At 42.0% G+C, this 13,029-nt stretch overlaps 1 protein-coding gene across 1 annotated transcript in view; it reads left to right on the forward strand.

Annotated features, from left to right (window-relative positions):
* zmat4a (zinc finger, matrin-type 4a) overlaps positions 1-13,029 on the forward strand; it is a gene marked incomplete at its 3' end in the record, with an annotated part of 111,145 nt that overhangs the window by 12,560 nt on the left and 85,556 nt on the right. Inside the window, exon 2 of the mRNA XM_080432892.1 lies at positions 9,982-10,083. Coding sequence (XP_080289018.1) covers positions 9,982-10,083 — 102 coding nt within the window. The remainder of the gene's footprint in view (positions 1-9,981; positions 10,084-13,029) is intronic.

The raw sequence follows: 13,029 nt of genomic DNA on the forward strand, positions 1-13,029 counted from the left end.
ACGCTGCATTCATGATTTGTGGCATTTTGTTCAAAACGGGCCACTCCTGCAAACTTTAGATGTCAATGTTAGCCAATCAGGATGGAATATGACATTTTTTAAAGATCCATCGTGATCACATGACTATAGAGATCATGTGTACCGATGTGCGTGAAATTTGGATACATTCTGAAGGCTTAATATAAAAAAAATTGTTTTACATAAGTCGGCCTCCTGGTGGCGCTATGAAAGGCAAATGTGAAAAATGCAGGGCAGTTGTTTTTCCTTGGCCTCTAGGGAGTGTGCGTTCAAAGTTTCATGCAGATCGGTGCAGTTATAGTTAAAAACACAAATCGTCCATTTATAGCGCCACCATGAGGCTGATTTGAACATTTTCAAGTGGCATTTCTTCCTCGGCCTAGTGGGAATATGCGTGTGAAATCTCACGGAAATCGCAAGCTGCGTTCATGATTTGAGGCATTTTGTTGAAAACGGAGCAATCCTGCAAACTTTGGAAGGCAACCTTAGCCAATCAGGATGAAATATGGAAAATTGGACAGATCCGTGTTGATCACATGACTATAGAGATACTGTGTACTGATTTGCGTGATGTTTGGATAAAATCTGTAGGAGTACTGTCAAGAAATGTGTTTTGCAAAAAGCGGCCTCCTGGTGGCGCTATAAAAGGCTAATTTGAAAAGGCAGAGGTTCTGCTCTGGCATCCAGGGAGTGTGTGTGCACATTTTCGCTGCGATCAAGCCAACGGTGCCGGAGATTAGCTGTACACAAAATGACAGAATGACGGACGGACGGACACATGGACGGACGGACGGACAGACACACGGACGGACGGACAGGGGGCAAAACATACTCTCTCGCCATGCCTTTCGGCCTGGCGGAGACAATAACTGTCCTCCCTGGGTTTGGCAAGTTGCCTGGGAGCCTGGGACTGAAAGGTTATTGGAATGACCCCCTGTGCAGGTAAAAAGGTGTACTCCTGCTGTGGGCTGGCAACTGGGGGTGGCAGTTATCATATTTATGATGCTCCCCCATTGATGCTGCACTACAGGCAAGCCTGCACTCTGAACTCTTTGATGAAACGTGGGCAGAAAGCTGACTTGCTCTGTGCAGACTTAAAGGGATAGTTCACTCAAAGAATTACTTTTTGTCTCCGCCAGGCCGAAAGGCATGGCGAGAGAGTATGTTTTACCCCCTGTCCGTCCGTCCGTCCGTGTGTCCGTGTGTGTGTGTGTGTGTGTGTGTGTGTGTGTGTGTGTCCTTCCGTCCGTCCGTCCGTTTGTGGACAGCTAATCTCTGGCACCGTTGGCTTAATCGCAGCCAAACTGTGCACACACACTCCCTGGATGCCAATTCACGGCTGATATTACGGCTACAGATTTTATCGAAACGTCATGCAAATCGGTACACAGTATCTCTATAGTCATGTGATCAACACGGATCTGTCCTATTTTCCATATTCCATCCTCATTGGCTAAGGTTGGCTTCCAAAGTTTGCAGGATTGGTCCGTTTTGAACAGAATGCCTCAAATCATGAACGCAGCGTGCGATTTCCGTGAAATTTCACACGCACATTCCCACTAGGCCAAGGAAGAAATGCCACCCTTTTCACATTGGCCTGTTATAGCGCCACCAGCAGGTCTAAGTTAGCAAAACACATTTTTGGAACAAAATGCCTCAAATCATGAATGCAGTGTCCGGTTGCCGTGAAAGGCCTAAGAATAAATGGCACCCTTTTCACATTGGCCTATTATAGCGCCACCAGGAGGCCACAATAACCGTACCTGACCTGGCGGAGACATGTGCTCCGAGGAGCACTTTTTCTAGTTTCTATCGATTAGTCACCCCATGGAGACTTGAATGAATGGATATTTTTTTTGTTTTTGTCACATTCCTAAGCCAATAATTTGATGACCAGCGGACCGGTAGGCAGTAGTTCTGGTAGGAGACACTTTGTGGAGACTCTTTGTGTCTCCTACCGGAACCGCTGCCGCTCATGAAATTATTGGCTTAGGAATGTGACAAAAAACAAAAAAATCGATGAATTCAAGTCTCCATGGGGTGACTAATCGATAGAAAAAAAAAATCTTTTTGGGCGTTAACCGTCCCTTTAACACATCCACCGCCAAGGGCTAATCTCATAATGTACTCACCAGTGCCAAGGTTTTATTGTTGTTTTTTGTTTTTTTCAGGTCGCCATAGGCCCCGTTAAAATCCTTTAGATTGCCCGATCCACTGTTTGTAAACAACGGGCACATGTCCTTGTGTCTACTCGTCGAGACCGCGTGTCAAACGGAGCCGCCATGTTTGAGTTCTGATCGTTTATGTTAACATGGGAAATGCGAGGATGAAAAACTACATGTCCTGTACAGGTTTTACAGGGCTTTTTGTGTACGACTTATAGAGCGTCGCAGTTCCCGCCCACTTCCTGTTTTTTTTGGTGCCGGAAGAAAAAACTCAATGCATTTTTCCATTGACATTTCCAAAAATATTTATATCTATTAATTTAAGCCTCGAATCAAGCCATCATGAGAGGACATGAATCATGACCATAAAACGTTTTTTTCTGTGATTTTTTTGTATTTTATATTTAATTATATGATATACTATATTTAATAAATACCCTTTGTTTTGCCGTTTTCAACAAAAAAATATCACAGAAAAAAACGTTTTATGGTCATGATTCATGTCCTCTCATGATGGCTTGATTCGAGGCTTAAATTAATAGATATAAATATTTTTGGAAATGTCAATGGAAAAATGCATTGAGTTTTTTCTTCCGGCACCAAAAAAAACAGGAAGTGGGCGGGAACTGCGACGCTCTATAATGGAGGCAGACGGGAAACAAAAAACGTGATCGCACTTCCGGTCGATTTCGGGTGGTGTTACACTGAAAATGGTCCCCCTGGAAAATTGAAAAAAAAAAATCGAAAAAAAGGAAAAAGCACCACAGCCCGTAGGCTACGGGATCGGCGCTTAACCGTTGGATTTAACGGCCCGTAGAACTACGGGCCCGGCGGTCAATGTGTTAAAGGGATAGTTCACCCCAAAAATCTTTTTTCCTATCGATTAGTCACCCTATGGAGACTTGAATTCATGGATATTTTTTTTGTTTTTGTCACATTCCTAAGCCAATAATTTGATGACCAGAGGACCGGTAGGCAGCGGTTCCGGTAGGAGACACAAAGGAGACTCTTTGTGTCTCCTACCGGAACCGTTGCCGGTCATCAAATTATTGGCTTGGGAACGCGACAAAAACAAAAACAATATCCATGAATTCTCCATGGGGTGACTAATCGATAAAAAAAAAAGTCATTTTGGGGGTGAACTAGCCCTGTAACAACAAAGTAATGTTCTATCTTCACCGTTGTCAGTCTCCCCCTCTGTTTGAATTTTCCTCTCTCACCACATTCAGATGTAGTGCTGTTGAACACCTGCTCAGCACCCAGTGACTGCCAATTAGTCAATCTGGGACATGGGACTTCCAGAGCTGTGTGTTCATGACCATGAATACTTTCTAAAGTCATTTGTGGAGACAATGGTATCGATCAGCCTGCATGCTGCAACTCATTCCCCAACACCTGTGTTACTGTAATTAACTTCTGATGACTGACGGCCAACAGTAGACGAGACCGGTGATTCTCAACCTGTGGGTCGGGGTCCCCCAGGGGGGTCCCCAAATGATTTGGGGGGGGGGGATCTCCAGGTGATTTGCTTAATTGTTTTATCACTTAAACAGTAAACAAACCAACATACAGTAAGTTTAGAGGGTATCTGCACATTTTTTAAGTTACGATTTAAGGACTTTTAAGACCTTTTTAATACTGATAAAAATGAGACCATTACCGTGTCAAAAGTAATCAACAAACTATACTATAAAATATTGTCAAACATTGGCCAAACTGTCAAATATTACCTAAGAAAGAGGCAGAAATTGTGAAAAACAGCTGATCTACATGCTCACAAGTCACAACGCCTCGCAACGGATCAGCTGAGATCAGCTGCTGTAGATCAGCTATTTTTACAATTTGCATCTGTGGAACCGAGTCAAACTAAACGTAATGCCTCAACTCCGACAATTCCAAGTGCTTGTCAGGGGGGGGTGGGGTCCCCAGTTCAAATATGATTATTTTTGGGGTCGCGGCCTTAAAATGTTGAGTACCATATTGGAGCAATAATTTGGTAGTCCTATGAAATAATTATATTTACATTACATTAGTTCTCACCAACTGCATAGAAATATGTGCCGTTTGCACAAAAAAAAGTGCAATGCATTCAGTTATTTCTGCTGTAATTGCATGGATCTGATGTGTTGCATTGGCAAAGTATGGATCATGAAGTCTTGCAAATATAACCCAAGTTATCCCATCTGCAGAGAACTGATAGGCTAACTGTTACGCTTTTACAAAATGTCATCAGGGAAAGCCAAGGTTTTTGATGATTTCTAAAAACCCATCCACTTTTTAGCAATGTGTGAGCTGTCCGGTGGGAATGTTGCTATCATTTTTCAAAGACCTGATCGCTCAAGGCTATAGTATTGATCCATTAGCCTGAACAGAACCTGCTACTGAGCAGGTTTGGAGTGCAGGACAATTTAACATGGCCAGGTGTCGCCATTAAAGAGAGCTACTGTTTTGATGCAGAAAAGCAGGATTAAATCCATAGTTAGCTGGTTAAGACACTAATCCTGCCTTTGTGACATAGGCCGTCTTCCCTGAATGCAAAACATTGATGACATCTGCAGTACTGTATGTTTCCACACCACTAAACATTTCTCTTTACCTCAAAATGAACCCTGAAGTTATTTAGCGCTGCCTGTAGTGTTCAGCCCTCCTGCAGCTGCAGTGGACAAATCAGAATGCAGTGCTGGCAGATCTTTACTGAACCAAATAGACACCTGGAGGACATGCCGGTGTGACTCAAACACATGTCTGCTCGGGTCCAACTTCACAGCTCAGCGCCTCCCCTAATGAATGGCAACCAACCCCTTGTAGCCCTGAACATCTGCCGGTCATTTGCTGCTCTGACCTTTCCCCTCGCTCCTCCATCCCTCACTTGTCCACTCTTCCTACTCGCTCTTCCCATCCAAGGTGCTGCCATCTACATGCAGCCTGTCTGTGTTGATTAGTTTCTGGTCATAGTCACACGTATTGGGAGGCAGGCAGTGAAGAGTAATGACTACGTATGAGAAACCGAATCAAATCAGATAAGATCAAATTACAGAATGTGGTTTTCACATTCAATCATTTCAGGGCCACATTTTTTACACCACCAAATTACTTTGAGATTGTGGTGCAGATAAATCATAATACCCTCGCTGACAATAAATGCATGTGATCGGGTATTGATTACTGAATTGTGTAGAGAACCCCATGTTGGATTAAGAGTGTGTCTCCTCCCCTTATTTAATTACAGCGGGTGAAAATTAATATTTAGAGGACATTCAACCTCCTGCAATTATAGCACCATATCTGACAGTAAAATCCATTAAGCTTAATGAATTGATTGCCAAGGAGGGGGAATAGAATCTTGTGAGTGCCCAGCCTGATCTCCAGAGAATACCGTAACATTGCACGGAACGAGTGCACTTCATTCCGTGGATAGTCGCCTCGGAACTCCCAAATTGCGTGCATATGTACGCCGAGTCCCACGGTGGGCGTAACCAGTCGCAACACGGAAAAACCCGGAAGCAGAGCAGTCCGCACAATAAAATTTACGATTCTGTGCCTATCGGTAGATAACTCAAACGGCGCTGAGTAGGCACAGGCGAATGTCCCACCGTTCAGGACGGCAACTCGGTCGCCTTAGCTCCCTCGTGGTCCTTCACGGGGTGACAATTCGCCTGTGACTGCGCGCCTCCGAAATGGTTTTGTCACAAAGGCAGCGCCGTACCATATGCACGCAATTCGGGAGTTCCGAGGCGGCTATCCACGGAATGAAGTGCACTCGTTCCGTGCAATGTTACGGTAATCTCTGGAGATCGAGTTGGAGTGCCAGTGGGTGCTCTTCTGTGAGCTTGGGTTCACACTCAATAATGGCCTTTCCCTTGCCTGTTGCAGGGCCAGGCCTTGTGGCTCTGCTATTAAGTGATGGTAATGCTGATAGACAAGGACAGTACCAATGTCAGTGCAGTAAAAAAATGCTGCTGTCGAGGAGTGGGTCAGAGATGTCATCATGACTTCATTTAGGTTTTTTACATTTATGTCTATTTGCACTCTAAGGGTTAGGGTTTATGTTTATGCGAGAATGGGTTGTGTCATATTAGTATGTTGATGTTAGGCAGGTGGGCTTTAACAGCACATGTGCACGAGTGCACGTCATACTGTAGGTGTGTAGCCTCTCCGTGTGACAGTCTCTCTCTATCTCTGTGCGGTGTGTGTGTACATGCATGTGCGCATCCTGGTTTTGCGGCCTGCCTGTGTCACTCTGTCTCTCTGTCTGTGTGTGGTGTTGCTGTCGGTGGCCCTGTCTCTATCTCTCCATCTCTCTCTCGCTAGTAGAAGATCCCATACACTAGACAGACAGGTTGTGCCCAATTGGCTGTAGCCCTCCACAGCCTCATTGACACGTATCCCATAGCCTGGAGGGACGGTGACTCTGAAATTATGAATTCACAAAAGTAACATTGTTACACTGATGCAAAAACATATTCAGGAATTGAGTTCCAAGGTGTGCAGACAGCGTGCCCAAGAAATGTCATGCTGATCGGTCCTGTAGTTTGCAAGATTGGCTGCAGACAGACGGACAGATGCACAAACGCACACAGGGGTGAAAATAATCATCTCCACCCACGGTCTTCGTGATGGGTGGTGATAAAAACAAGCACCAGACCACCCTCTAGTGGCACAAAGTCAACATGATTGTGCGATGAACAAACAAACCTGACAGAGGAAAGGAAAAACTACACATGCTTTAGAGAGAAATGCAAGGCCTAATGTCAAAGCTACATGGCAATATGCATAACAAATATTCCAGATATTCCTGTGGCCGTACAATGACCGTGTACCACAGAGAACTGAAATAAGACAGAACAAACGGTAGTACGGGCTCCTTTGTTCCACTTATGTTCCTGCTACTGAACAGAATTAAGAGTGATTAATGATTCATCATCGGCAGTAGCTCTGTTCCGGCTCAAGGCTGGAGGCAAGCTGATAGAGCTCTCCAAGCCGCTCATTTATGTTGTTTGTCCTTCTGGAATCTGAACATTGTCTTCGGTCCAGAAAATGGTGCTGCTCTCAACTGATTACAAGACTAGAGGAACGGATGAGTTGCACTGAGTTATTCTCTTCTTTTCGCCAGCCTTGATGGATTTTTATCTTTATCCTCATCTGTTGGTCTGGCTGTGCCCTCTGGGCCACCGGGCACCAGCATCTGTCCTTCCGTCTGTCCACTTGTCTGTCTGTCCGCTGACTCAATAGCTTCAAGGCACCACAGAGTCTGCCTGTATCCCTCTGCCAAGGTCAAATTATTTTCAGGAACAGAACAGTGACATAAATTGCCACGGGTGAAAAGGCAGTCTACAACATGCAACTGAGATTATCCAAGTGGAATTGTCCATAGACAGATAGTGATGAAAACAAACAAGAGATTGTCATGTAGGCCTACATTGGATCTAGCAAACTAATGGGAACCGATTTAAGATTATTATGAATCGTGAGAAAATGAATTTCAGGGGAGGAAATTGCTCGGGCTCTATTTATGCAAGTTTTTATTTATGTTTGTAAAGAGTAGGAAAAAATGTAATTTTACAGGCAACATATCTGATAAATGGCTGTGTTATTCAAAGTAGAAGTATTCAAAGATCCTCACCTTCTCACGACCCATATTTTGTAATGCTCTTATCACTAGTGTCATATTTGTAACTTCAGGTAAAAGTGGATTATAGGAACTTGGTCCAACCCCTCAAACTTATAATTTATTCGCAAGGAGAAACGCTATGAGGTAAACAAGTAGCATAGCACCTTTATTTCATGCCACAATGTATAGCACAGTTTGTACTTCTTTCCCTGAACTCAAACTGAACCTTTTGGACTGAATTTTAAAATGCTGAATGTGGATATCCTTTAGTCCACCTTGCAAAAAAACAGTATGTCTTTGGCAATGCCGCAATGGACACAATAGCCTACTGTTTTTTTTTTAAATAAAATGTACACACTTTTGTATCATCAGGGACTAAAACTGAACTAAAATTAAAACCTTTGACTAGGAGCAAGTCATTTAATTCCAGTTTGTGGACTCTTTATTGTCTCCGCCAGGCTGAAGGCGTGGCAGAGACTATGTTTTGCACCCTGTCTGTCCGTCCGTCCGTTCATGTGTGTGTGTGTCCGTCTGTCTGTGAGCAGCTAATCTCCGGCACCATTGGGCCGATTGCAGCATCCAGTGCACAGAGCTGTGCACTGGATGCCAGAGCAGATAATGAACGCAGCGTGCGATTTCCGTGAAATTTTGCACACACATGCCCACTAGGCTGAATAAGAAATGCCATTTGAAATTTTTCAAATCAGCCTCATGGTGGCGCTATATCAGGCCGATTCACGTTTTTAACTATAACTGCACCGATCTGCGTAAAACTTTGTATGCACACTCTCTAAATGCCCTGCATTTTTCACATCTGCCTTTTATAGCCCCACCAGGAGGCCGACTTATGTAATAAAAAAAAATGACATTACTCCTTCAGATTTTATCCAAATTTCACGCAAATCGGTACACATAATCTCTATAGTCATGTGATCAAGATGGATCTGTTTGATTTTTCATATTCCATTCTGATTGGCTAAGATTGGCATCTAAAGTTTCCAGGAGTACAAACATGCCTCAAATCATGAACGCAGTGTCTGATTGCGGTGAAACTTTGCACGCACATTCGCACTACATTGAGGAACAAATGCCACCCTTTTGACATTGCCCTATTATAGCGTCACCAGGAGGCCGATTTTTGCAAAACACTCCAACAGATTTTGTCCAAACATCACACAAATCGGTACACATTATCTCTATAGTCATGTGATCAAGATGGATCTGTCCGATTCTTCATATTCCATTAACATTGCTGGCCTACAATAACCTACCTGACCTGGCGGAGATCTGTGCTCCTAGGAACACTTTTTCTAGTTTCCAATCAACCTGTCATTTTGCATACTTTCTCATGGAGGAGAATTACACATTTGGGATGGAAGGAGTTTGCTGATTTACGTCCCCATAGTTCTCATCTACCATGCTGTTTCTAATGAAGATGAGCAACAGTACATTAGGATAAGGAGTCAAACACGGCTGACCCTAAATATGAAATGTGAGCTACTTATAGAACTCAGGACTGAACTGGTAATAAGGCTGGACAATACATAGCTATCAATATTATATCGATATTGTGATATGAGACTCGATATCGTCTGGGATTTTGGATGTCGTGATATTGTGATATGACGTGTTATTTTATACTATAGATTTATATATTTTAGGAAGATCTACAGATAAGCAATTTTTACTATTTTGGAAAACTTTTGAAAAAATACAAAATAAAATTACGTTGCCGTAGCAATACCCGTAGCAAGCGATATTATCTTCACAATATTGATATCAAGGTATTTGGTGAAATATATTGTGATAGTTGATTTTGTCCATATTGCCCAGCTCTAATTTGTAATATAAATCAGTTTTGGATGATATTTTGTGTTCTGTGGATCAAACACCTTATGATCCATTGCTTTGCAAAAACTGTTCAGCATCTGTTGCTAACACAAGTAGGCTACTTGATCTAATGAAATATTGATTGCACAACCATCAAAGTATGAAATTAGATGATAATTGTTTACTTGCTCCATTACATTTCAAGGATAGTATGGATATACTGCAGACTGCAGAGCATAAACGTTTTGTCATGCCAGTTCCCATAGTGACATTTGCACAGTGCCTACACAGGTATATACAGTATGTATATTTCAGTAAGCATGTTGGTTTTGTTTGTTTCCTGTTCCTCTGCTGCAGATGAAGTCAACAGAGGTGGACCAAGGGCTTTTCACAGACAGCTACTGCAAGGTTTGCAGCGCTCAGCTCATCTCAGAGTCCCAGAGGGTTGCCCATTATGAGGTGAGGACCCTAACCTACACACTAACCTCAGACAACTCTGTCAAACCCCCAATGGCAGTACAATCTTGTTGTATTAACGAAGACACAGGAGTCATGTTGCTTTCATTCTGTCCGCCTCCAGGGAGTGGTCTGCCCACACACCAGAGTGCTGCAGTTCTTCAAATGTCAATAGGTACATGACTTGGCTTGCCCCGTTAGTTTGAACTGTTCTTAATAGGCGACAACACACTTCAAGTAATTAGGGTACTTCAGTGTAAATATGTCATAAATTTTTCTCTGGTTGTACCCTTGATTGATCTTAATGTATGTATAGGCTATAATTATTTACATAGGGGGCGCCCGTAGGTGGGTAGAGGCGCCATCTGGGAGTTGGAAGGTCAGGGGGTCAACTCTTGGCTCACCCAGTTTACATGTCGTAATGCAGTGGAGGGTGAAAATATATTAATATGCAGACACTGTTCTGTCAGTGATTAAAGGTGGTGTAAGTGATATTTATATTAAACACTCTGTAAAGCAATCATTGCTGTAGAATGTTTGTTCTGTAATAGAGGATCTCCCCATCTTTCCGGCACTGTAGTAATTGGCAAATACATTTTCAGGCCAGGACCAATTTTATCCAATCAGGAGAGGAAACTGGTACAGGATATGATTGATTGATTCAATACAGGATATGATTGAGTGATTAAACAAAACAAACTAAATGCATGAATACAAATTGAACAGACAAAATTGGAACTGTAAGACTAAAAATAATAAAAAATAAAATTGAAGGTACCAAATTAAAAATATATTTTTTTCGGTATCTTAACAAACAAAATCTTTTGTTTGTTTACTAAAGAGCTGTAGAGACAGGGAGACCCCTGAAGAAACGTACCATCTAGAAAGAGAACGTGATGTCAACCCATCGAAATGATAGCGAAAACCTCTTAAGATGGCGCCACCTGTCTATTGAACGCCTTTGAACAGTTTCTCAAGCTATATAGTAATGATTACTATCAGTTTTGAACAAAAAACTCCCATCTTTTCTTGTTATTTTTGCTGCTGCATTGCTGAAGAACCAAAACAAAGAATTCTACTCTTGTGTACTCATACACAAAATGTTCCAATTAAAATCTTGAATCGTAGTGTCTCTGAGCAAGACATCTACCACTAACAGCTGTAACTTGAATGTAGAAATGTAGAAAAGTTATTCCCCTTGTAGATTGAATGTAGAAAAGTAATTCCCCTTACCCCGGAGACCCTGGCTTTGTGTTTAGAGCGGCATACACTGTACTTTACCTTTCAACTCAGCTCCAGTACTTTCAGCACTGCTCCTAAACTCTACTGTAGTTCACCAATCACAAGTTGACACTTGAGTTCGTTCTTTTTGTGTGTGTGCCCTTTAGATGATATGCCCATGCACCTAGAGCAATTGACAATGATTGAGCGGGGATGGTTTGATCATCCTGTTCAAGGACACTCTGACAGGACGCATTGGCTGTTGATGGAAAAGCAGATGAAGGGATTCAACTTGTGACCTTTTGGCCATGGCTCAGTATCTCTAACCATCAGGCTATCTTGTCACCTCAAGGACAAAGTGAGCGCAGCAGCGCTCTGTGATTTGCTCACACCTCTCCCTAGCTACCACCTCTCCCTTCTTTCTATAAAGATGCTGCCTTTCAGTCACTGTCCCTGAGTTAGACCGTCAGAATGTCTGACTGCAGGGCCTCAAGTGTCTCTGAAATATGTTTCTGAAATGACATGAGCTAGAAAGGACTCATATGAGACTGTCCACTGTGCACCATAAGTATTTTTTGACATTAAGCATAATAAGTACGGTACATTTCCATTAGATGTATTCAGATACTGTTATGTATACAGTACATCATACAGAGCACATTCATGTTTGTCACACATTTCAGAATATCTGTTCTTACTGTTCTTTTTTAACATAACATTATGTGAACATAAAACCAGGCCTAGTAGCGATACATTTAACCCAGCAAATTGTTCCAATTTTGAACAATTCGTTTTTTTAATTGTTGCATTTAAAGTTGGGCTCCCCTGTGACAGCCATTTCTCGTTAAGAGTCTTTTTTACCAGCCACCAACGGTATATTTATTAAAACGTATCCAACCATTCTTGAGGTATATATCCAACACCTCACATTTAGCATCCAGTGGGGCATAATGTGTCCCTTTCCAACAGTCTTTGATAATAGAGCCATCCCTGTTATCAAACCTTTTGGGTTATCACAGTTTCTCCAGCAAACAGGGGTGTTATTGTCATATTGAGATTTCTGAGAGGGTGTAATAAAATAGAAGATTTTCCAACCAAACTACCTCCATTTCTGTGAACTGGCACACTTCCGCTGATATTTCAATATTGCTGTCCATTCTTCCTGATATAATTACACTATACTATGCCTCCTTCTCCCTTTTTGTTCAAACATACAGTACAATGTTGAATGAGACTTTATAGACCAGATCAGAATGTTTTCTTCCCGGGTAGAATGTCTATGGACGTTTTCACAATATAAACTAAAGTGTCCAGAACATAAGCTTTGTCAAACATTGTCAACCTGTGGATATTTAGAACAAAATCATATATTTCTAATAGTCAATAGCAATATCATAACCTTTTTTAATTTCTTTTTTCCTTTTTTTATTTTGACCTTTATTGACATTCTAGAAATAAGGTTAATGAATAGGCCTAATAATACTTCTCCAATGTGACGCGGCCAGCGTTATCTACCCGTAAATACATTTTTGGTTGTGGTGATGTTTTTTGATTGATTGATTGAATACTTTATTAGACACACATGCAATTAATTAATTCTGCAATTACTGATAGAATACTGTTGAAGACCCCTGCTTTGGAGAGTTGCAGAGGAGAGGAAGTGACTCTACTATCCTGAATCAAATATTATTTAAATTATCGTGTGCTGAATGCTAATTAGTAATTACA

The sequence above is a fragment of the Gymnoscopelus braueri genome (genome assembly GCF_963280865.1).
Source record: "Gymnoscopelus braueri genome assembly, chromosome: 7".
Classification (NCBI taxonomy): Eukaryota; Metazoa; Chordata; class Actinopteri; order Myctophiformes; family Myctophidae; genus Gymnoscopelus; species Gymnoscopelus braueri.